This window comes from Eptatretus burgeri, chromosome 7 (genome assembly GCF_056783735.1).
Source record: "Eptatretus burgeri isolate ZD-2024b chromosome 7, Ebu_testis_v1, whole genome shotgun sequence".
NCBI lineage: Eukaryota > Metazoa > Chordata > Myxini > Myxiniformes > Myxinidae > Eptatretus > Eptatretus burgeri.
Window position 1 is genome coordinate 80,262,931 of NC_140967.1, and position 26,594 is coordinate 80,289,524.

General features: G+C 44.4%; 1 protein-coding gene across 6 annotated transcripts in view; it reads right to left on the reverse strand.

The window, feature by feature from the left end:
- DLG2 (discs large MAGUK scaffold protein 2) overlaps positions 1 to 26,594 on the reverse strand; it is a 652,065-nt gene that overhangs the window by 282,626 nt on the left and 342,845 nt on the right. For all 6 annotated transcript variants that reach the window (XM_085889199.1, XM_085889200.1, XM_085889205.1 and 3 more), the window contains one exon: positions 22,569 to 22,736. In XM_085889199.1, the coding sequence (XP_085745325.1) occupies positions 22,569 to 22,736 (168 nt within the window). The remainder of the gene's footprint in view (positions 1 to 22,568; positions 22,737 to 26,594) is intronic.

Here is a 26,594-nt window from a genome sequence, read left to right on the forward strand (position 1 = left end):
TTTCGATAACTTATAGATAACTTATACCAACAAATGCTTAGCGTGTTGTCAGCGTTCACAACCTATGCCCAACGATAGTCTAACTTATGCAAAGCGCGGCAGCGTATCGCCGACGATCACGTGGCGTAGGCTATTAAAATGTCTGCCATGACCTTTCCTGGGAAAGTCACATTTCCAACATCGCCTCAAAAGCCAGTCGCCGACTGGGAATCCTCCGTCGTGCAAAGTCCTTCCTCGGCCATCTTGAGCTCCTGACCACTTACAAAGCTTTTGTCCGTAGCCTGATGGAGTACTGCTCTCCCCTCTGGGCTGGTGCTCCTGCCTCCCACCTTTCTCGGCTTCACGCTGTCGAAACCAGGGCATTTAAGATCATCGGCATCTCCCGCAATGAAGCTGAGTCTTTGGGCCTCTCACTCAATCACCGCAGGTTGGTCGGTGGTCTTTCTGTCTTCTACCGACTCCTCTCCAGCCTTGCCCCCTGCTCTCTCTGCGATTTGTCCCCACCACATTTCCACAGGGCGCTCAAGGTCCGCCAACAACCCCCTTCTGGTAAAACTACCAAAATCACGAATCACTGCTCATCTTCACTCTTTCATTCCTCTTTTTTCCCGCCTTTGGAATAAACTTCCTCACTCTATTCTTTCCCATTCTTCCCTCCAGGCTTTCAAAACAGCTGTTCACCACCACCTCTTATCTTCCCACATCCAAATCCTCGATCTTTTCTACCCCCGATAATCCACCCAAGCCCACTTCCTTCAATTCCCCTGCTTTCCTTCATGAAAGTCCCTGTAATGTCCATCTTCTCTTCGCCATGTTCCCCGTCCCATCCCCATCCCTCTCCCTTCCACAGTTCACCTAATGTGTCTGTTCCCCACTGTTTTGTCCCTTCCACTCCCGCCCCTCTTGTCTCATGCCCCCTTGCTGCGAGTTGTGTGTTAGCTCTGATACGAGCCTCGACCAAGGTATACAAAAAAAAAAAAGGCTGCGGCTCGACGATTCAAATCATAACCGCACTAGACATCGAAGTGTCAAGCCGCTGTCACACCTTGACGTTTTAGCCAGCGTATGCCGACGTATGAAAAATTTGCCGAATACGCTGGTGCACGTTGAATACGTTATGGGTAAGTTTTGTATACGTTAAGAGCACGCTGAAGCACGCTGGCATACGTCGTAGTACGCCGAGTACGTCGACAAATTTTAAGCATGCTGAAAATTTTTCGACGTATGCCAGCGTATGACTCACATGTTCCACATACGCTGGTCATAAGTTGTAGGCACGCTATCCGATCGTTGACACACGTCAACACACGTCAACACACATTACTTGTAAGTTACTCATAAGTCGAAACACGTCGAGGTAATGATTAGCGTACCCGAAACTTATTTCTCACCTATGAGTAACGTGCTTTGAACCTATGAGTAACGTGCTTTGAACCTATGAGTAACGTATCTCCAACGCATATTGACGTATGTAGATGTATTTGACGTCTTCCGGACGACCACAGAACTTGCTGAACGTGTTACTAACTACGTTAGGGACTGCTGTTACTACAGCTACCATATAATGGTGTATTGGTAGCGTTTAGGGGAATTGGTATATACAAATACCCACGAGCGGGAGTGCCGGTCATCTCTGCCAGAGGTCAAAAGTAACTTTGTGCTAGACTGGAATAGGGGCAGTTCATAAAGTACGTACGCTCTACTTCCGGGTTTCAAAACCACCCACCTCCCTCTGTATGCAGGCTAGCGACCACCCACCTTCCTCTATATGCAGGCTCGTGACCACCCACCCACCTCCCTCTGTATGCAGGCTAGTGACCACCCACCCCCCTCTGTATGCAGGCTCGTGACCACCCACCCCCCTCTGTATGCAGGCTAGTGACCACCCACCTCCCTCTGTATGCAGGCTCATGACCACCCACCCACCCCCTCTGTATGCAGGCTAGTGACCACCCACCCACCTCCCTCTGTATGCAGGCTAATGACCACCCACCCACCCCCTCTGTATGCAGGCTAGTGACCACCCACCCACCCTCCTGTATGCAGGCGAGTGACCACCCACCCACCTCCCTCTGTATGCAGGCTAGTGACCACCCACCCACCCCCCTCTGTATGCAGGCTAGTGACCACCCACCTCCCTCTGTATGCAGGCTCGTGACCACCCAACCACCCCCTCTGTATGCAGGCGAGTGACCACCCACACATCCGTTCACGGGCTTTAAACCACCCACCCCCCCCCTCTGTACGCAGGCCGTACACGGGCTTTAAACCACCCACCCCCCCCTGTACGCAGGCCGTACACGGGCTTTAAACCACCCACCCCCTCATACATCGCTAATCGCTTGCAAAGCCAGCAGTTCCTTATGAATCGATGTTTGTAAGCCATGACGATGCAGTCCCTAACGTTGTAATTTACCTTTTTCTTTTAATATCACAGCACGTCATTTATGAAAATAAAAGTACAAATTGACATTCAAGACAATGTTAATGTCATGAATAAAAGTAAGTGTGCATATAAACTTGTGTTCCATTGTTGTAGTTAAATCTGACAAAAGCTTCAAATGTAATATTTGTCTCGGAGAGTTCCGGTTCTTAATTTTTTAATATTTTTTGTACGTAGTTTATGAACGGCCCATACGGGGAATCAGAACGAAGTTTGAAGGGCTATAAAATCAGAACGAGAGCAAATTTTAAAAAAAATGACTTGTGTTGTTCTAGATAATAGTCCATAGTATCTGAATCACTAATAACATTTGATCTCTCTTGATAAATGAGGGAGGAGATACGATTTGAAATCGACGATTTTCGCAACTTTGACAGCCTCGTGACGTTGAGCTCGACGTTGGACGACCTTGAAAGTTATATCGTTGTGCATGTCTCATCGACCTCTATCCATTCCACTATTGGTTATTTGTCTCCACTCGGTTTGATTGTGGACGGACGGACGTACGGACAGACGGACAGACTTCGAGACTGTTATTATTAGGTCATCTCCACTGAGATGATAGAGATGACCGAAAAATGGGGTTCACAGGAGGAACCCGTCAATGTTCCAGACTCAATGGTTTTTTTTTTTTCTTCGGTATGACTGATGTTGACACTTCGATTTCGAGTGCGGTTATGATTCAAATTGTTGAGCGGCAGCCTATTACTTATATTATATTATAACCGCACTAGAAATCGAAGTGTCAACATCAGTCATACCGAAGAAAATAAAAAAACAACATTGAGTCTGGAACACTGACGGGTTCCTCCTGTGTGAACCCCATTTTTATATACCAATTCCCCTAAACGATGCCAATACGCCATTATACGGTAGCTGTAAGTTAGAAACACGTTTAGTAAGTTCTGTGGTCGTCCGGAAGACGTCAATCAAATACGTCTACATACGTCAATGTGCGTTGGTTCAACATAGGTTCAATACACATAGGTTCAAAGCACGATACACATAGGTTAGAAATAAGTTTGGGGTACGCTAATCATTACCTCGACGTGTTTCGACTTATGAGTAACTTACAAGGAACTTGTGTCGACATGTGTCCACGATCGCATAACGTGCCTACAACTTATTCCCAGTGCAGCGGAACGTGTGAGCCATATGGCGAGTACGTCGTAAAATTTTCAGCATGCTTGAAATTTCACGACGTACTAAACGTAACACAAAATATGACAGCGTACTTCATTGTTTTTCAGCGTGCTCTTAACGTCTACACAACTTACCCATAACATATTCGACGTGTGCCAGCTTGGTTCAGCCAATTTTTCAAAGGTCGACATACGCTGGCTAAATCATCAAGGTGTGACTGCGTGGTTGACACTTTCAATTTTCAGGCGGTTATGATTTAAATCGGCGAGCGGCAGGTTTTTAACAGGCTACGCCACGAGTTCATCGGCGATACGTGCAGCGCGCTATGCCGAAGTTAAACTATCGTTGGGCATAGGTTGTGAACGCCGACAACAGGCTAAGCATTCGTTGCTATAAGTTATCTATAAGACAAAGAAACGTTCTGTGCCCGTTACTAATATGTTATGCATACGACCAACACGTTATGAATACGACCAAAACTTAAAAAAAACATCAAAATTTCAGCGTACGCCAACGTTTTACATACATTTTTATACGTTGCCATTACTGGCTAAATCGTCAAGGTGTGACAGCACCAATCTATCCTGGGTTTAAATCTTGACCCAGGTGTAAACCGTCAACCTGGTGTTATCAAAGGTATGTCGTCAATGTGTGTGCCATCCTTCGGATGGACGTTATACTGTGATTCCCATCTGCCAGCATGAGTTGGTTGATGTTAAACATTCCATGGCATGTTTCGTGAAGTGTTGGTGAGCTATTGCCAGCACCCTGGCCAAATTCCAAGTTCCTGTACTGACTGACTGCTGGCAAGTTTCTGGTAAAACACACACCATAACTCTTGCCAATAAGATGTTTTAGCAGTAAAAACGGTCTGCAAAGAGTGTGAAACATCTCATCATCAAGGGGGTGACAGTTTGCAGTGACATGCTGTCTAATTTGGGTTAAATCCTCAGTGAGTCTGACATCCTGGTGCATTGCCAGCAAGCAAACTATCCTTTCAATGGGGATGTAAAGACTGCTGTGTTTCAACATTTCAGTTAATGTGGACATGAAAGAGTCCAACATGTCTTCAAAGAAAGTGGGTCACTGTGTGGGTATGCCGGCTCGCCAAATTCTGCTTCCTGCAGTTGTCAGAAATGCTGGGGTGTTGATATGGCACAGGCATGATGGACCAAACGGTATTCTTCTGCTTCAAAGTTATTTTGTATTCAAGCTGAATCATCTAATCGCATCCTTGCAACAGCAAAGGTATGATCATACATTAGGTCTTCTATGAAACAGCTGAAGATAAAACGAATTTAGTGCAGATCAAGGCTGTGGGGTAGCATCATTGGCTGAGGGCACGGCTGTGCCACTGATGCAATGCCCTCTGTAGGTTCTGGCAGGAATTTGGAATTTTCCCAGGGTACTGTCAATAACTCACATAACCTTACTTTTAGCATCAGTAAGAGTAATCACAGTTGTTACGCAGATGACTTATAATACCCTCTCCGCCCACCATTGGGTGGCGTTATACAGTACACATTGCGGTTCAGTTCAGGACAAACCTTAGTTAGGTTGACTTTGACCTTTGACTAATATTGACCAAATTTTACTCACATATCCTACGTGTATACACTAATGAGCTGTGTAAGTTTCAATTTGACATTATGGAAAGTTATTGAGGTATGGTAAAAATAAATTCAAAAAATTCTCATTTGATTATAATGGGCTGAAATTGTTGTCATGGAAAATGTTGACATGTCAAAACGGCGAAATCAATCGTTCTGATTTTTGCTGAACCAATTCTCTGAGTCATTATGCAAACCCTGCTCAAATTTCAAGTTAATAGAATGAAAGTTAATAATTTTATGTGACATTGAGCAATTACTTTTGACCTCTAACACCAAATATGCAAACCTTTTGACCTCAAACAAGCAAAAGGGTTCAGTGACCCAATATGCAAACCCTGTTCAGATTTCAAGTCAATCAGATGACTAGTGATGATTTTATGTGACCTTGACATTTGACCCTTTGAACTTTTAACCTCATAAACAATACGTTTCTCACTTTTGATTGGTGAACCAAGTCTGTGACCCAAAATGTAAATTATTTTCAAACTAGTAGAGTACGATACATCAGTCTAAGGGTCTTTAGGGGGCCTCTAAGGGTCTTAAGGGGTCTAAAGGGTGCAAGTGTCTTTAGGAGTCTCAAGTTGTCCAAGGGTTGAAAGGGTCTGAAAGGGTCTAAAGGTCAGGTCAGATATGGGAGCATGTCACGGAGCAGCGTGTCACCATGTGCACTTTCTGCCGGTACTCCAGGGGCCTCCATCTGGCCATCCCACAGGCAGATGCCCAGCCCATCCTTATCTCCTTCAGATAACGATCAACCTGCTGCAACCACAAGGCATGTGGTCGGTCTGTTGGCATCCTCCATTCACGAGACTCCCTCGCTGAGTGAATCTGTTGAGTAGGATCAGCGTCAGGAAAAGGAGCTATACAGCAGCAGCTGATGCTCACAGACTATTCAGGTAACAAATCTCATCTGAGTATCTCTCAACTAATGCTCGTTAGACACAAAGTCCAACCAGTGATAGCCAAGGATTCTCCCAAGAGACCTGGTTCTGAAGGAGTTAAGTGTTTGGCTCAGATCCTTGGTCAGAGACCAAATCTCACATCCGTAGAGCATGACTGGAAGGACCAAGGACTTAAAGCATCAGACTTTTGGCCTCCTCGAAACATACTGAGAGTGCCACACTCCATGGTTCAGTGAATCCATGACTCCCCAGACATGACCCAGACATCAATCGACCTCGAGCTCACAACAGACAGACATGAATATCACAGACAGGTAAGTGAATCTCTGTGAGCTCAAAAACCTCGCCAGAGACAGGAATGGACAAGATAGCTGCATCCAATATGTCATTGAAAGCCTAGATCTTCATCTTGATCCAGGAGATCCATAATTCCAGTGGCTCTGACACCTCATTCAACACCTTGAGGGCCCCCGTAATGATATCCCAAGTTTCCGCAAAGATGACTACATCATCTGCTAAATCAAGGTCAGAGATATTGACATTCCCAAACGATGCACCACAGCTAGCTCTCTTCGACATCCTCCCCAGAATCCAGTCCATACAAGTGCTGAAAAGTGTGGGGAGCAATGCATGCCCCTGTCAAACTCCAGTAACAAATGCAATCAAAATAAAGACCAATTACTGCACCGTAGTCCCAAGAAGGAAACCAGACATAACAATACACGTGCGCGCGCGCACGCGCACACACACACACACACACACACACACACACACACACACACACACACACACACACACACACACACACACACACACACACACACACACACACACACACACATCCCACACCCATCCACACTCAAACATACATATACTGTACGCATACAAACGCACACACACGCACACATCCCACACCCATCCAAACTCATACATACAAATACGCACACAAACATACACACACACACACACACACACACACACACACACACACACACACACACACACACACACACACACATCCCACACACATCCAAATTCATACATCCAAATACGCACACAAACATACACACACACATGCATACACACACACACCCCACACATCAACATAATACATCCATATACATATACAAATACATACAAACACACATATATAAACACTCAAACACAGATATATTATGTACTGGTCAGTACTTACAAAAGCTATTTAATTTAAATAAGCCAGAAATGGCACCAACACAACTCACAGCACTCTCAGTACCAGAGTATAGTTCAGAAATCAGATTGATGAGTTTTGGTGGCACCCCATGAAGACCGAGGATCCTCCAGAGGGCATCTCAATTCACTGAATCGATTGGTTTGCAGAGATCAACATAGGCTGGGAGCAGCCCCTGCTGAAACTCTCACCTGTGTTCGGTGAGAACCCGGAGAGCAAGGAAACGGTCAATCATTGAGCTTTTTGGTGTAAACTCTGACTGCTCTGTGCACTGGTGCTCCAGCAGATGGTGGTGAATCCTATAAATAATTTTCCGAGCAAAGACCTTTCCTGGAACCGAGAGCAGTATCACCACTCGGTAGTTGTTACAGTCTGAGTGATCATCCTTCCCTTTCCAAAGAGTGACAAGAAGGACCCTCTTCCAATCATTTGGGATGGTACCTGTGCTCCAAACAGAGCATAGAACTGCAGGCACCAACATTCATACAGCATTTCCACAAGCCTGAAGAAGTTCAGCATGAATGCCACAGATACCAGGAGCTTTACCCCCTTTCAACTGGTTCACTGCAGCCTGCATTTCCACAAACAAAGGTGGTTCACGGTTGATTGAAGAGGCAGCAGTAGGGATCGTAACACCTCTGACATCCAACTCGACAGCTGGTGGGTCAGCCTAGTAAATCTGCCCAAAGTAAACGGCCCAGCACGCCTTCACTTCAGACTCCTCTGCCAAGAGCTCACCACCTTCCGCTAACAACTGCAGGACACTGAGGGATGGGCTTGGAGGAACGTAATGCACTGTTTCCTCTATAAGCAGGATGAGAATCACTGAACCACAGGTGATGCTCTACCCTTTCACATATCCCTTGCATATAGGCCTCCTTGTCCGCCCTCAGTGAACCTACAGTTTTACACCGCAGCTCCCTGAACAGCTCAGTTCTGCCACCAAGCCTGGCCCTGTGACTCTGGCCAATGGTATCCCGTGTCCTTTGGGAGACAAAGTTCCTCTTCACCTGAGAGTGGGTTCCAAGACACCCACCGGCAACATCAAGGATGGTAGTCTTGAAGGCAATCCACAACTCTGCAGGATTCCCTGAAACACCAAGATCCCTTGGACTCCAACTCAAACTGTTTGCAAACTCCTCAGCTACCCTCTCATCCTGGAGCTTGCCAGCATCCTGAGATAGTACCACTCTCTTGGATTTGAGTCAGAGCTTCAGAGATGCTCCAACAAGCCTGTGATAGTTTTTGAGGAACTGAGCACTCCGATAGACTCTGCAGTTCTGAAGAAATATCCAGCGACCATCAATTAGGACATGGCCAATCTCCTTTGCTGCACCACCAGCATTGGAATACCAAGTCCAGTGATGTGGCTGCTGAAAACATGAACCAGCCTCCCAAAGTCCACAATTTCTTATAAAGTCAAGGAACATAGTGCTATTCTGGTTCCTGGTTCCAGACCCATGGGGACCAACAGATGCCTCATAACCATCCCTATCAGTGCCAGTCGATGTGCTTAAATCCCCCAAGATAAGAAAAGTATCTCGCCTGGGGCACAGATCAACCAAACTAGAGTGTAGCATAGAATGTCTCCTTCTCAGCGAGATCACTCATCTCAGTCGGAGCATCTAGAGAGACCAGAGAAATGACATCCAGAGAGTGACAAATCCTCAGCCTCATAATATGTTCATTTACCGGTGTTATCTCGATTACCATAGGAGTCAGCTTGTTGGACACAGCTACAGCAACTCCCTGAGAATGATAACCATCAGACCAGCCCAGTTGTAGGTGTAGCCACCCACCATGTTCTCACCAGTATCCAGTTTCCAAACCTCAGAAAGTACTGCAATACTGATGTTCAGATGTCAGAGCTCAAATGACAGCAGAGACAGGTGATCATCCTCTATTCGAGTGAGGCACTCACCAGAAGGGACCCTGATTAACCCAAGGAGACTATCCTCTGGTGTATGACACCTCAGTACCACCCTAGCACACACCACCACAAACCAATCCAGCAGGGTTGCCCTGTGGTTTCCCTGTTATCTGTGCTTTGTCTTGCCCAGGTTTCTTCAGGGCTCACATGGTCCACCATCAACCCCATCCTTCCATCCATTGGTACCATACTCTGTGCAGAGCGTTGGTGCTGCCTAAGCAGTCTCCTTGGCTATTGGGTACAATCCTGGACGGGTCACCACTCCGACACAGGATACCAGCAAGCTGGCACTCATTTTGCCGACCTCGGAAGGATGACAGGCAGAGTCAACCCCACCCCGTATTAATTCAACAGCTGAGGGGGATTTGAACTTAGGATCATTGGATCCCAAGCCCACCACCCTAAACATTATGCCAACACCAGTCATACCATCAACCCCATTCTAGTGAAACTACCGAAATCGAGCATCACTGTTCACCTACACTCATTCGTTCCTCTTTTTTTCCTACCTGTGGAATCAACTTACACATCCTTTTCAATCTCATTCTTCCCTTCAGGTCTTCAAGACAGCTGTTCACCATCATCTTAGATCGTCCCCAATCCAAAACCATGATATTGTTATAGTTATTGAAAACTTACCCCAGGGGGAGAATATACATGGACACTGAGGTGACCCGAGGATCAGTTATTTTATTAGTCTTTGTATTGATAGTCCTTAGTCCCTTGTCAAAGGGCTGTTTGGGGGACATGCGTCGACGAGACTGTATTTGTCCGTGTAATGTCTTACCTCCTCCCCTTCTGTTACTTTCAATTTTTCCTCCTTCACACCATCGTTCTGTTCAATTCCCCTGTTACTTTCAATCATCCCACGACAAGTCCTCAAAAGAAACCCTTCTCCACTACAAGTCCTCAAACCATCACTCCTCACTCTCTATCCCCACCATGCACCCCCTCCACCTTCCACCCCAATTATGTCCTTACCTCCCACTTTCTTCTAAAAGTCCTTCAAAAGTCCTTTCAACACCAAGTCTTCAAGACAACTGTCCACCACTATATCAGATCATCCTCAATCAAAACCATGATCTTTTCTACCCCTGTTAACCCACCCCAATTCCTCCTCCTTCCAAATTGTCATTTTGCCTCCTGATGGTTTCCTTCTGTATCCACATTGTCCACCATTTTGATCCCCTCTTGCTCCTCATTCCTCCCCACACTCATTGTTTGTCCTAGTCTGTCTCTATATTGGCTTTAAATTCTGCTGTTGGTGTTTTCTCCCTCTCTCTCAACTGTTTTCCCCCTCTCTCTTTGTGGTTCTATTATTTTTTTGCCAGTAGGTGTGCAAACAATGACTCTGAGCCTATACACCATCATTGTGTGCAACAAAAATTCACATAACTTGAAATTGCGTGAATGTCCGTATTGGTGGACTGCATGCACTGTCCGGAACCAAAAGCTCTTAAATGAAGGATCATTTAGCATTATACGTGCCATGGTTACACCGTGTTTCCCGTTCAGACACATTCGGGCAACTTGCATTTATTATATATAAACTATCAGTTAACCCGGTTCCACTGGGCCGTTGCAAGGGAATTAGTTCCCAACAGAATGTGGAATATTTCAGGAGTTTTCCAGAAATGTCCTTTGACAACATAATAGCAGGGAACTGTGGAAATTCCACAAAATGTAAAATGTGACTTCAAGTCCTCAACCCCTTTCCTCTTCATCTCCTCAAACTGCTCCCCTCTCCCAGCCCCAAGTCCTCAACCCAGGTCTTTAAGTCCCTTCCCCAACAAAGTCCTCACACCTCCTCCCCACCTCAAATCCTCAAACAGCCTCTCCCATCTCTCTGTCCCATCTCTGCCCCCTCCCCAACTCTCGGTCCTCTCCTCTCCCTTTGTTTTTCAAGTCCTTAACCACCCACCCCACAAAGCCTCAACCCCCTTTCCCAACCATATCCCCCTTTATGACCCCTCACACCCCCATTCCAACTCTGTCTTCTTCCCATTTTTTCTTCAAGTTCTCAACCCACCCTCCACTCCCCACCCCAAGTTTGCAGCTCCCCTTTTCTTCTTAAAGTCCTCAACACCACTTTCCCAACACCAAGTCCTCAACCGCTCCTCGCCTCAAGCCTCAACCCCCTTTCCCAACTCTCTCCCTTCTCTGCTCCCCACTCCAAATCTCTGTCCTCCATTCCCACTGTGGGTGAAAAATTTATATTAATGTATTTTAAATTGTAACAAATGGAGTTTCAGAAATGTAACTTTTATGCTGCAAATTGAATTGGCTGTCATTTCTGGCCAAAAGACTTTTGCCCTAAATGATAAGAAATGTGTTGTTCTGGAGCAGAGTGACCGAGCTGATAAATGAACCTTTGCCTAGAAATGTACGAAGTGGTTTTTCATTAAAGGACTCGTCTACAGTCTGGGTGAATATCCCCCAACCTCTCTCTCATGAAAGTATAAAATGCTTTGAAATCTAAAATTGTCTTCAGTGCAAGCACGTGAGGAAGTATAGTTTCTCAGTGGCTTGTACTCCTTGGAACTGACCAAGTACCAAGTTAGAATAAAACTCTCTGATGTAATGTAGAAGTGAATTGAATCGGGTTGGTCTAACTGTTAACTCAAGTAAGAATAAATGAAATAGAACCAAATAATATTGCAATCAAATGGGGATTCTTAAGTTCATTGTACAAGGGTGAGAAGTGTATGGTGTATAATTAGGAAATAAATTGTTTCACAAGGAAGGACTTGTGTGGACATCAGTTTTATCAGTGTCGATAGGGTTTTTGTAGGATTTTATAATCAAATTGGACAAACGTTAAACTCTGTCTGAAGTCAAATAGGATTCCACAATCGGCCAGTTAGAATCCTTCAGGAGGACAACGATCACAACAAGGTGGGTTTAAAAAATCCACATCAGTTGGCGCCGAGACTCGGATTCGAACCGACGTTGGTGCGGTGCTCGTGACCGGAGGTGCTTAATCTGCCGGAGGCAGTGCCTGGAGGAACGACAAGTGCTTGAGCGAAGGTAAGGGAGAGCGCTCTCAGCAGGTAACGCATTTCGAACAAAGAAAAGTTCATTGTCAGATAATTTTATTGAGAGAAAGAAGAGGATCCGGTGGAGGGAGTCCGTTTTAAAGTAAACAATAAGTACTGTCGTTGTTTTAGAAAAGTGCTGGAGAAGAAGAGGAGTCAGATGACAAGAAGAGGTTCGTTAAGGAGCCAGATGCGTAATTAAATGGGCATGATGAAGCGACATGCCACATGTTTGCATTGATACGGACCGGCTGTGAGAGAGAGGCCGAGGACACGGCTGAGACGCCGAGATAGGGTTAAAATAGATAAATATTATAAGTTACCTCTTTGTAACAGTTATAAGAGTTACTTTTTGTTCATTGAACTCACTGGAAGTTTGTTGGCAGTGAGGTTGTTATATTATATTGTGTGGAGGTTTATGGATTTGTAAATGCAATGATTTGCACGAAACGTTTTGTAGAGTGCAGGAGATGATTAATCAGCTGGGAGCATGGTTGGTGATTTGCATTGAGATGCATGTGTTCCTGAGAGTAAAAAAAAAAAAAATGAAACTTGTGCGATTCCAATATTCACTGCAATGAAACGTGTTCTGTTGGGATTTTGACGATATTTTAACTCGTGCTGAGTTGAGCTGTGGGTTTGTTTGAAATGGCATGTTATACATTCTTGGCATTGTATTTCCACGCGAAGGTCGCAAACTACACTGTGTGAGACCCCCCTCCACTTGATCTGTGGGGGGTGGCCTATCTTTACACTGAGTCTTTGTTCGAGCCTTTGCTTTAGGTGTGAAGTTCAATTCATATGCAGATTCAAGAGGATGAGATAGAAATGTGATTGGTATTTGTCACGTGATCACACGCGAGTCTATGAGATGCAATGCTGTTTAGTGTATGTGTTGAAGCCATGACAGAGTAATGCAAACTGTGGGTTTTGCCTGTCAGAGTTTTTTTCCTTTTCTTCCCACCAGATGTGGAGAGAACTTCCTGTTCCTTGTTCCTTGGTGTTTGTGGCGCACCCTCTGGACTGAATCTGTTTAAAGTGAAGTCCATTTAGGAAAAAGTGTTGAAGTTTTATTTTACAACCATCGGGATTTTGAATAAATTGTGAAATAACAATTGTGAATGTGGATATACTGTATGTGATTTAAATGTAGAAACGTGATTTGGAATGATTTTAATGATTTGATGATGTTTAGCACGTGGGGCAATTCACAGATAATAGATGATTCCCTCGGATGGACGTTGAAATATTGTTTTATTCGTCTGCGAATGTTGAGGTTACCTGAACTTGTGCTGGGAAGGCAATGGCAAACAACCCAGTGTAACCCTTTGATTGATTCAGTCAAGGTAAATTCATGATTTAATTGGATAGATGCTGAAGATTTAATTTTTCATTTATGGATTTTAAAAGGAAATATTTTATTGTTTTGACCAAAAAGTTGTTTAAGAGAGTTTGGATGTTTATTAGTCTGAAGTTTAAGATGCTTTTCCAAGACTGGGATAAAGATTGTGGAGGGTGAAGCTGCATGTGTAGACAGAATGTTTGAGCTGCAATTTAAATGATATTCGCCTGATGACAGATTTGACAAGTGATTTGACAATTTTTGTACAACTGTTTAAAATGATTTATTTGTTTTGATGAAGGAAAATGGATTCGTAATTGAGAAGGTCAGAGGAAGTGATAGATGGTTTGTGTATGTGAATTGGAAAATGGCAGCATGTTTGCTGTTTTGGTGAGAGAGAAGTGGACAGATGGAGAAATGTCAGAGATTTAAAATGTCGATGGAAATAGCAAATGAGATGGATGTTTTGAGTATACGTAGAACTGGGATTTCTGTATATTTTAGCATGTTGTTTTGGGAAATAACAAGGAAAGGGATTAAAATATTGATATGACATATAATGCAAGTTAAATGCTTCCATAATAATCTTTGTTAGTCTTGTAGAACTACATGTGCCCATGATGTTTATTGATTGGTGTTTAATTGATGCTTTGTTTGTTTCGGAGTGTTGAAAGCAGTCTTTGAAGCAATGTACGATTTCATCTAAATGAAGTTTGGAAAGAACTTCCACACAAAGATTGGACGATGGGAGAACCCAGATTTGGGTGATTGAGCATTCAACACGTGATCATGCTCCTTCCTGAGGAGATAAGATGGAGCAATGTGGGAAAAGAAAGAAAAAACCCACTGAGGAGAAGGTTGAGCAAAGTCTTAACGTCGGCGTTGTGCGGTGCCTGCGTGGAGGAATGTTCTCAGCCACACTCTCAATTGCCGCTCTGCAAATACATCGTGAACTTGCTGTGGTTGCTTCAATGTACGACAGGCCTGGAATTCCACACTGCACTCCTTCAACCCAGTGTCCGGCCCAAACTTGTACTTGCCCACATCTACCTTCTCCTCAGCTCTAGGAGTGCTTCGATTGTGTTTCCCGTTGGGTGCCGCTCTATCCACACCCTGACCTGTTTATGTTCTGACTTCGGGTAGCATATTTTCAATGTGTGACACATGCTGATGAACAGGCCATAAATTAAATAGAAACTCACTCATTTTCTGATATGATCACTCGCTGCCATTGTTGATTGAACTTGAATAATGGAAATCTTTTCTCCTTCAGGAATGGGACATGGTAATCATGTGTAAGAAAGATTATTCAAATTTTCCTTAAAAAAAAAACGGGGGAGTGTGCGGGAAAAATTTATATTAATGTATTTTAAATTGTAACAAATGGAGTTTCAGAAATGTAACTTTTATGCTGCAAATTGAATTGGCTGTCATTTCTGGCCAAAAGACTTTTGCCCTAAATGATAAGAAATGTGTTGTTCTGGAGCAGAGTGACCGAGCTGATAAATGAACCTTTGCTTAGAAATGTACGAAGTGGTTTTTCATTAAAGGACTCGTCTACAGTCTGGGTGAATATCCCCCAACCTCTCTCTCATGAAAGTATAAAATGCTTTGAAATCTAAAATTGTCTTCAGTGCAAGCACATGAGGAAGTATAGTTTCTCAGTGGCTTGTACTCCTTGGAACTGACCAAGTACCAAGTTAGAATAAAACTCTCTGATGTAATGTAGAAGTGAATTGAATCGGGTTGGTCTAACTGTTAACTAAAGTAAGAATAAATAAAATAGAACCAAATAATATTGCAATCAATGGGGATTCTTAAGTTCATTGTACAAGGGTGAGAAGTGCATGGGTATAATTAGGAAATAAATTGTTTCACAAGGAAGGACTTGTGTGGACATCAGTTTTATCAGTGTCGATAAGGTTTTTGTAGGATTTTATAATCAAATCGGAAAAATGTTAAACTCTGTCTGGTCAAATAGGATTCCACAATCGGCCAGTTAGAATCCTTCAGGAGGACAACGATCACAACAAGGTGGGTTTAAAAAATCCACAACACCACTTTCTTCTTCAAGTTCTCAGGTCAGGTCAGGTATGGGAGCATGTGCCAGAACAGCGCGTCGCTGCGTCCACTTTCCGCCGGTACTCCAGGGGCCTCCGTCTGGCCATCCCCCAGGCAGATGCCAGGCCCATCCCCATCTCCTTGAGATGATGGTCAACCATACTGCAACCATGAGGCACGTGGTCGGCCCACTGGCCTCCTCCACTCATGAGACTCCCTCGCTGAGAGAATCTGGTGAGCAGGATCAGCGTCAGGAAAACGAGCCACATGTCCATACAGCCGCAGCTGACGCTCACGGACTATGCAGGTAACAAATCTCATCCGAGTCTCTCTCAGCAACCGCTCGTTGGACACAAAATCCGACCAGCGATAGCCAAGGATTCTCCGAAGAGACCTGGTACCAAAGGAATTAAGTCTCCGTCTCAGATCCTTGGTCAAAGTCCAAGTCTCGCACCCATAGAGCAAGACTGGAAGTACCAAGGACCTGAAGACTCGGACTTTCGTCCTCCCGCACAGGTACCGGCAGCGCCACACCCCATGATCCAGTGAATCCATGACTCCCCAGGCCCGACCCAGACGTCTATTGACCTCCGGCTCACAACCTGCGGAGACATGAATATCACTGCCAAGGTAAGTGAATCTATCCACGACCTCAACATCCTCACCACAAACAGACACAGACAGGACAGCAGCATCCAAGATGTCACCGAAAGCCTGGATCTTTGTTTTGACCCAAGAAATCCGTAATCCCAACGGCTCCGACTCCTCATTCAGCACCTCGAGGGCCCCCAAGAGGATGTCTAAAGTCTCCGCAAAGATGACTGCATCATCTGCAAAATCAAGGTCCGAGATCTTGACATTGCCAAACGATGCACCGCAACTTGATCTCTCCGACATCCTCCCAAAAATCCAGTCCATACAAGTGCTGAAAAGTGTGGGGGCAAGTACACATCCCTGACGAACTCCAGTAACAACTGGAAATAAGTCAGAGGCGGTACCACCACACTTCACAGCACTCTCAGTACCAGAGTAGAGTTCAGACATCAGATCGATCAGTTTCGGTGGCACCCCACGAAGACCAAGAATCCTCCAGAGGACATCCCGATTCACTGAATCGAACGCTTTACAGAGATCAACATAGGCTGCAAGCAGCCCCTGCCGAAACTCTCGTCTGCGTTCAGTGAGGACACGAAGAGCAAGGATACGGTCAATCGTTGACCTCTTTGGTGTAAAGCCTGACTGCTCTGGACGCTGGTGCTCAAGCAGATGGTGGCGAACCCTATCAAGAATTATCCGAGCAAAGACCTTGCCCGGCACTGAGAGCAGCGTCACCCCTCGGTAGTTGTTGCAGTCTTGGCGATCACCCTTCCCTTTCCAGAGAGGGACAACAAGGCCCCTCTTCCAGTCAGTTGGGATGATGCCTGTGTTCCAGGCAGAGCACAAAACTGCATGCAACGACGCGAGTGCAGCATTTCCACCAGCCTTGAGAAGTTCAGCATGGATGCCACAGATCCCTGGAGCTTTGCCCCATTTCAACTGGTTCACCGCAGCCCGTGTTTCCACAAGCGATGGTGGACCACAGTTGATTCGAGGGTCAGCAACAGGGATTGTAACACCCTTGACGTCCAACTCGACAGCTGGGGGATCAGCCTGGTACATCCGCTCAAAGTAACCGGCCCAGCGGGCCTTCACTTCAGACTCCTCTGTCAAGAGCCTACCACTCTCTGCTCGAACTGCAGTGCTCCGAGGGATGGGCTTGGATGAACGTAATGCGCGAATTCCCTGTAAGCGGGACGAGAATCACCTGTCCACAGGTGATGCTCTACCCCCTCACAGATTCCTCGCACATAGGCCTCCTTGTCCACCCTCAGTGCACGTACAGTTTTACGCCTCAGCTCCCTGAACAGCTCAGCTCTGCCATTCAGCCTGGCCCTGCGACTCTGGTCAATGGTATCCAGTGTCCCTTGAGAGACAAAATTCTTCTTTGCCCTGCGGTGAACTCCAAGGCATCCACCGGCAACATCAAGGACGGTGGTCTTGAAGGTGCTCCACAACTCTTCAGGACCCCCCAAAGCACCCAGACCCCCCAAGTGTCCACTCAGCCTGTTCGCAAACTCCTCAGCTACTCTCTCATCCCTGAGCTTGGCAACATCCAGCCTAGGCTGGGATGGTACCATTCTCCAGGATTTAAGGTGCAGCTTTAGAGTTGCTACAACAAGCCTGTGGTCAGTATTGAGGAACTGAGCACTCCGGTAGACCCTGCAGTTCTGGATCATCCTCCAACGACCGTCAATGAGGACATGGTCAATCTCCTTTGCCACACCGCCAGCGTTGGAATACCAAGTCCAGCGATGAGCTTGTGGGCGCTGAAACCATGAACCAGCCACCCTAAGTCCATGACTTCTTGCAAAGTCAAGGAACTTAGTGCTATTCTGGTTCATAGTTCCTGACCCATGGGGACCAACACACACCTCATAACCATCCCTATCAGTTCCAGTCGATGCATTGAAATCCCCCAAGACTAGAAGTGTATCTCGTCTGGGGCACTGATCAACCACAGACTCGAGTGTGGCGTAGAATGCATCCTTCACGGTAAGATCACTCGCCTCAGTCGGAGCATAAATAGAGACCAGGGAAATGACACCTAAGGAGTGACGAATCCTTAATCTCATAAAATTATCATTGGGGTCAGCTTATTGGACACAGCTACAGCAACTCCTTGGGTATGGTAACCATCAGAGCGACCAGACCAATAGTAGGTGTAACCACCCACCATTATCTCGCCGCAATCCGGTCTCCGAACCTCAGAGAGAGCTGCAATCCCGATGTCCAAACGCTTGAGCTCAGATGATAACAGAGACAGGTGATCATCCTCTCTTAGGGATAGGACATTCCAGGCACCCACCCGAAGGGACCGCCTCAGGTTAACCCAAGGAGACCGCCGTCTGGTGGACGACACCTCAGCACCACTCCGACACACTCTCCCGCAATCTGACCCAGGGATGTTACCCCGTGGTTTCCCTCCTATCAAAGATTGGGGGTCCCGAAGGCTTTGCCCCAATCCCATCATCCGGTGAGCTGCCCTGCGAAGGGAAGCTGCACAGGAGGTACTCCCACGGAGTGGGTTTTCAGATTTTTTTGCGTTTTTGCGTTTTGCGGAATGAAGCGTTTTACGGTGGCCGGAGTGCAAATCCTGCCACCAACCTCCTGATAAGAAGTAACCCAACTGCAGGAGGACGTCCGCAGACACAGTTGGGCACTAGATATGGATGGCCGTTGGCTCACAAGGAGCTCCTCCGCCCTTCAAGTTCTCAAGTCCCCCCTACTCTCCATCCCAGGTCTGCAGATCCCACTTCCCTTTTCAACTCCTCACCTCCCCCCGCCCCCACACAACACCATGGCTCACCCTTTCTTATTCAACTCCTCAACCCCCCCTCCCCCACTCCCAACTCCAAGTCCACATAATTTATCAGTAACTGTTAAAACTGCTAAGACTGGTGCTGGCTTAATGGTTAAGGTGGCTGACTTATGATCTCAGAGTCTTGAGTTTGGACCCTTGTCATGCTGTCACACAAGACCAGTTGGGTTGACTCAGTCTGTCATCCTTCTGAGGTCGGCAAAATGAGCACCAGCTCAATGGGGTGATAAACCATTCAAGTATCCTGCGTCAGAGTGGTGACCCATCCAGGACTGTACTCCTTAGCCAAATTAATCTGTATCGGCAGCCCTGTGCGCATCAGGGCATGAAAGGAATGGTTATTGCTGTTAAAGGCCGTCACACCTTGACGATTTAGCCAGCGTATGCCGACGTATGAAAAATTTGTCTAAAACGCTGGCACATGTCAAATACGTTATGGGTAAGTTTTGTATACGTTAAGAGCACGCTAGCATACGCTCAAAATTTTCTGACGTGCTCGGCATATGACTCACACGTTCCGCATACGCTGGCCATAAGTTGTCAGCACATTATGCGATCGTTGACACACGTCGACACGTTACTTGTAAGTTACTCATAAGTCGAAATACGTCAAGGTAATGTCTGGCGTACCTTAAACTTATTTCTAACCTATGAGTAACGTGCTTTGAACCTATATGTAACGTATCTCCAACGCATATTGACGTATGTAGACATATTTGACGTCTTCCGGACGACCACAGAACTTACTGAACGTGTTTCTAACTTACAGCTACCGTATAATGGTGTATTGGCAGCACTTAGGGGAATTGGTATATAAAAATGGGGTTCACAGGAGGAACCCGTCAGTGTTCCAGACTTCATGGTGAGCAGATGTCCATGTTATCCGAGAGATGGAGGATCCGGCAAGGCTGAGACGAAAATACCAACTAGCTGTCCTCCAACATCAACATGACCTCATCGATTTGACACTGTACCAGTTGCGTGCCAATAGAGCCAGGAGAAGAAGAGGTGAATGGAGGAGAAGGAACTGGGTGACCTCCCCGTCAGAGGGTGAGCGTGATGGGGAGGGTGTGGGTGATGATGGATTCTCCTTGTGTCCGCGTCCACGGCCACGGCCAGGAGACTTCTTGGCAGCATTCTTCGAAGTTTTCTTCGGCATGACGGTGATGTTGACACTTCTATGTCTAGTGCGGTTATGATTTGAATCGTCGAGCGGCAGCCTTTTAATAGGCTACACCATGTGATCGTCGGCGATACGCTGCCACGCTATGCATAAATTCGACTACCGTTGGGCATAAGTTGTGAACGCCGACAACACGCTAAGCATTCGTTGGTATAAGTTATCTTTAAGTTATCGAAACGTTCTGTGTACGTTACTAATACGTTATGCATACGTCCAACTCGTTATGAATACACTATTATACACCCAAAACTGAAAAAAACATCAATAGTTCAGCGTACGCCAGCGTTTTAGATATATTTTGATACGTTGCCATACGCTGGCTAAATCGTCAAGGTGTGACAGGGGCTTAAAGTAAATCAACAAAAAGGAAATTATTCGTTGGACAGAATTGACTGAATCATTTGTGTTTATATTATTTTTTACTTCTGGTAGATGTACGAACCAGTGACTCTGAGATTATACACGGCCTGTGAAACTTCGTACTTCCACTCACACAAGGCATTGTCGGAGCATTCTTTTGTACGCCTCCCATGTGCATGAAAAGTTAGTGAAAGTATTAGTGCGGAGTCCCAGGTTCCGTTTGTAAGGGAATTAGTTCTCAATGGAGTGTGGAATCTGTATGGAGTTTGCTATGACTGACATTTGATAGCATAATAGTCACAAACTGCAAAGGCTGTTAAGGTTTCTTGGGGAAGTACATAAATTATAATTGTAAATAAAAAAATAAATAAAAAAGGTAATTGTACGTTGACAGAATTTACTGAATACTTTGTAGTTAACACTGTATTATAGTTTTAGTTCCGGTAGGTGTGTGAACCAATGACTGAGCAAACACACCAACAGTGTGCGCAATAAAAATGCACTCAACTCAAAATTTTGTGAATATCGATATTTGTAGACCTCTGCATGCACTGTCCGGACCCAAGAGCTCTTTAGGGAGTCATCATTCAGCATTATACGTGCTGTGGTTATGACGTTTACCCTGTTCAGACAGAATCATGCAACCTAGCATTTCGAGATAGATAGATACAAGACTACAGGGGCGACCCGGCACTACCTGGCTGGGTAAGCTTTTCCTGGCGTTGGTTCCAGGATGTGTTCTTGGCCTCATGGTAGTTACCTTTTGCCTGCTGGGCAGCACCAGAACTGCCTTACCCAACATCCCAATATACACTTTATTACAGCCTTTTCTGGCCTCAAAATGGACTTCAAGGCCAGCATGTGGTAGCTTTAAACTGTGCCCAGATCCTGAAGTACCTGCACCCAAAATCGGGGGTCTCTAGGTGCTACGGTTCAACCGTGAAAGAGTAATGTGCAAACGCACAAACACAAACAAATACTTGAAAATATTGATTGGATATAGATAGATATCAAGTGAATCCGATGAAAATTGACGATTTGTGACCTTGACCTTTGATCTTTTGACCTACTGACTTCGATCGGCTTCTAGTTTGTAACTACCTCTCTCCCAGGTGGTCAAGTTTCATGAAAATCAGACTAAAATTTCGACCTGTAGCTGATTGACATCCAGACAAACAGACAGAAGGAAAATCACTCATCGAGTGACACTTGGCGAAATGGAATGGCACTCGGTAGAGCGCATACCTCCGCCAGGCTGAACAGTTTAAATTTTGTTTCTTACTGATAGGTCAGATCTGAATCAGGACCTTAATCAAAATTGAATCGGCTTGTTCTCGTCACCTAACCAACTATTCCACCTCGTTTTCTCACAAGTAGTCCAAAACATTTCGAGATATCATGCTCCCCCATCCCCCAATTTTTGGCCCCATCTCTCAATGGTGAAGAATAACCTGAAAAATTCTCAGATCCGGATCTGGATACAGATCTTCACCAAATTAAGCATTGCTGTCCTTGGCCTGTCACCTACACACACAGAAAAATTCAGAACGACTGCTTGAAAACTGTGGCCAAAAATCGTATGACAAACAGACAGACAGACAGAGAAATGCTGCAGAGCAACATACTTGGCAAAAAAAAAGTTTCACCAAGTAATAACAGACAAGACCATCCAATATACTTGTGAATCTTCAATTTCTCAAGTTGCAAGTGGACCCTCTGGTGAGGGTAAAAAATTATGAATAGGCAGACAAAAGGAATGGAAAAAATCAGTAAATATGAAATGAAAAAAAATTCTCCTTTGTGCAAATTGGAGAGAGCACAAATATAGAGATATAGGATGAGAGAGAATAAACAGCTGAAAAAAGAACTTAGAAAAGGCAAAAGAGAGAGCAAAAATAGACAAATAAAGAGTGAAAGAATCATGCCTTCATGGGTGAGGGGTGGGGAAGGCTGCCATAGCTGTGCACGCCATCCTGCGTGCCAGAACTCTTGTCCGCTGCGTGTGTCCCTTCCCCGCCCTTCCCTTCACTTGTCCCATGAGGTGGAGGACTGCTTTCTGGAGGTGGCGAGTCATCATCCTGATACCGGTATTTCTGTGAGGGGAAATAGGTGACGTCACAATGATTAAAATTATAATAAACAAAAAAATTTACAATAAAATTTGACAGGAATGATGAAACTTGGAAAATCAAATTTCCCAGAGAAACAATAGAGTAATAGTTGACATTGCACTGTTCTTGAGGTTCTCCTCAGGCCATCATTGAAAGTTTTTGGGCAAAAGGAATACTTTAAGCGACAGGTGGCCTTCATTGGATGAGGAAGCAGAAAACCATATGCATTGAAAAATATTCTGAATCTGATGTACCATACTCTGTTGCAGAAGGTCCGTGTGATCGAAGCAGTTTATGGCAAGGGTTATACTGGGAGATTTGCCATTGCTTTCCCAGTCGTGGTTCGGGAAGGAATTTGGAATTTAGCCATGGTGCCAGCAATAGCTCACCTACTCTTCACTAACAACATCATGGGATCTTTAATGACCACCAACTAATGCCAGCAGATGGGACTTCAGTTTAACGTCCAACTGAAGGACGGCACACACATTGATGAATCACCCAGCCTGTGAAACACCAGGATGACAGTTTATAGCTGGGCCGGAATTTGAAACCAGGCTACACAGCTTCGAGGTATGTGGTGTATATAACCCAGGCTATACAGCATATAGAAAACTGAAAATACACACACACACACACACACACACACACACACACACACACACACACACACACACACACACACACACACACACACACACACACACACACACACACACACACACACACACACACACACACACACACACACGTGATGCACCACCAACCAATACAACTATGGGGCCAAGAGGCAAAACAGAATGGATGTAAGAGAGGATGCTTGGCAACAATAGACAACTTACTGCTAAACTGTACAATGAGAAGAACCAAATTGTCCACTGCCTGGGAGGACAATAAAAAAGCTTTTGATGGTGTCTCACACTCACGGATGATAAAATGCATGCAGATATGCAAGATCAACCCAAAATATTCAAACTGATTCAGAAAGCAATGAAACACTGGGATACCACATTGAGAAAACAGCACTCAGAAGGAGAGATCAAAATACCAGGGATGAAGATCTGACGTGGGATCTTTCAGGGTGATGGCCTTACACCCTTCCTGTTTTGCCTGGCCCTGGAGCCACTGAGCAACCTCATTGTGAGTAAGGGGATGGATACACCCTAACATCCAATAAAATAATTCCTAAAGAGACAGGAAAGGTTGCAAATCTACTATACATGGATGGTTTAAAGCTTTATGTACCGAACAACAAAAAAATAGCAGAACAACTGAAATTAGTGAAACGGTACTCTGCCGACATTCAAATGCTATTTGGCCAAGATAAGTGTGCCAAGTGCACATTTGTATAAGATAAACCAACAAAAACGGATAACGTCAAAATCTATCTAAATGCATACAGTGCCGACAGAAATCTACACCCCCTTTCAAATTTTTCACCTTTTGTTGCCTTATGGCCTGGAATTAGATTGCATTAAATCAGACTTTTCCACCTTTATTTACACATCGTAACCCACAATAGTCCATGAACCATTAGGGTTGGTTGGTACAATCTAGGGGATTTTTGGCAAGGAAAATAACCCTAGAGTTAGGAAATATGTGATAGCATTGCATCGGTGGTAGCCTTTTGTGTGTTATCTCCCTGTTTATATGCCAACCCTTAAATAAGCTTTTGTGCAAAATGGCCAGTACAAGGTAAGACATCCTACTTCAACTTAACAACACTTTTTTTTTATCAGTCAAACATTAACATTGAAGTTTGTCTCACCTTTTGCTGGGATCATTTGCTTCTCAACAAAAAGTGCTAAACATGCCAAGGTTGAAAGGTATGTCATTGGTGACACTTACTGTATATATCAGTGTCTATTTCCTGTGTGATAAATCATACCACCTTGAGAAAAGTATTTGTCTATCATTTACTGTGGAAAGTAAATAAAAGTTCTGGAACAATATAATTACATGGGTGTTTAGCAAATTTATTAAGAAAAGAAACCAAAAATCTAAATTTCTTTTTTGTATGTTGTGTGTGTATATGTATATATATATATATATATATATATATATATATATATATATATATATATATATATATATATATATATATATATATATATATATTAAGATCAGCATCACAGATAATGTTACCCCACTCTCCAAATGAAAAAATACCTAATTTGGACGGATTTATGTAGTTTCGTCAATGTCATGATATTTTCCCTGTTGTTTTTGAAGGATACTTTCTAAGAATCAAACAAAGGTAAATGATAGCATGTTCACGAACAACATTAATGTTTTTTCCCTGTAATTTCTCCAAAAAATAACAATTTCAGGGATTTAGACACTCAATAATACACATATGAAGGTATTAAACACCCGTATTACACAATATATACCAAAAAGACAGTCGCAAGATGGTTAATCATGTGCAATCTGATGAATGAGTCAAAGGTGAAAATGAAACACAATCTTCTGTTGTAGGGCATAAAATTACAAATTAGAAACACAAATGTGGTGTTCCACACGAACAAGGCCATTATCTAGGCCCAATGTGTTGCTGATAAACATATTGTCTTATGAACCAAAGACAGGTCCTTTATAATTTCTAAGACATCTATGATCATATGCACTGATTGTAAGTGATATAAAATATTCAAGATCAACTTAAAAATCATAATCATTATCCAGTTCTTCAATATCCTCATCTAAACTTTCCCCATCGTCTGACTCAAAGATGGATATGTTCTGCAATGCATCCAGCACTGGACTATCAGTGCCTGTAATTGCAAACACTAAATGCTAGGCTAGTTTTAACAACTGTTTTGAAAAGCAAATAACATGAGCCACGTGCCTAACAATTTTCAAGAAGATATAGCCTATAATAAGAGAGAGCCATTAGTTTTAAATAGAATGTCTTCTTCTGTCTTACGCCGGTTTCAGAAAAGTATATTTTGGGATGGGGTTACGAAATTGCTAATAACACACAAAAGGCTACCACCAATGCAATGCTATCACATAGTTTCTGACTGTAGAGATGCATACCCTGCCAAAAATTACGATGAGCATTATTCCTCTCGGATGGTACCGGTGGCCAAAAATTACTGGGTCTGGCTCATGGTCTACAACTTCCAAGTGAAAAACAAATTCCACAAATTTCAGAAAACAATTAAAAATACAAAACTTGAATATCTTGGTTGGATAAGTTTCTGCCCCCCGAAGTTAATACTTGGTGGAAACAAATTTGACAACAATTACAGCTGTGAGTCTGTTGGGATAAGTCTCGACCAACTTTGCACACCTTGATTTGGCAATATTTGCCCATTATTCTACAAAAAACTCTTCAAGCCAGTCAAGTTGTTTTGGGAACATTTATGGACAGCAATGTTCAAATCGTGCCAGAGATTTTCGATTGGACTTCAGTCAGGGCTGACTGGGCCACTCAAGGACATTTATCTTTTTGTTCTTTCACCACACCAGTGCAGCTTTGGTTGCGTGCTTTGTGTCATTGTCATGCTGAAAGGTGAACTTCCGTACCAATTTCAGCTTTCTTGCAGAGGCAGCAGGTTTTCCTCTTGGATTTTTCTGTATTTTGCTGCATCCATGTTACCTTCTATCCTGACAAGTGCCCCAGTCCCTGCTGAAGAAAAACATCCCCAAAAGACGATGCTACCACCACCATGCTTCACAGTCGGGATGGTGTTCTTTGGGTGATGTGCTGTGTTGGGTTTGTGCCAAATGTAATGTTTTGAATTTTAGCAAAAACGTTCCATCTTGGTTTCATCAGACCACACAAAGCTGCCTCCTTCTCCTGCAATCTCACCTACATCTCATCACTCCACCTCC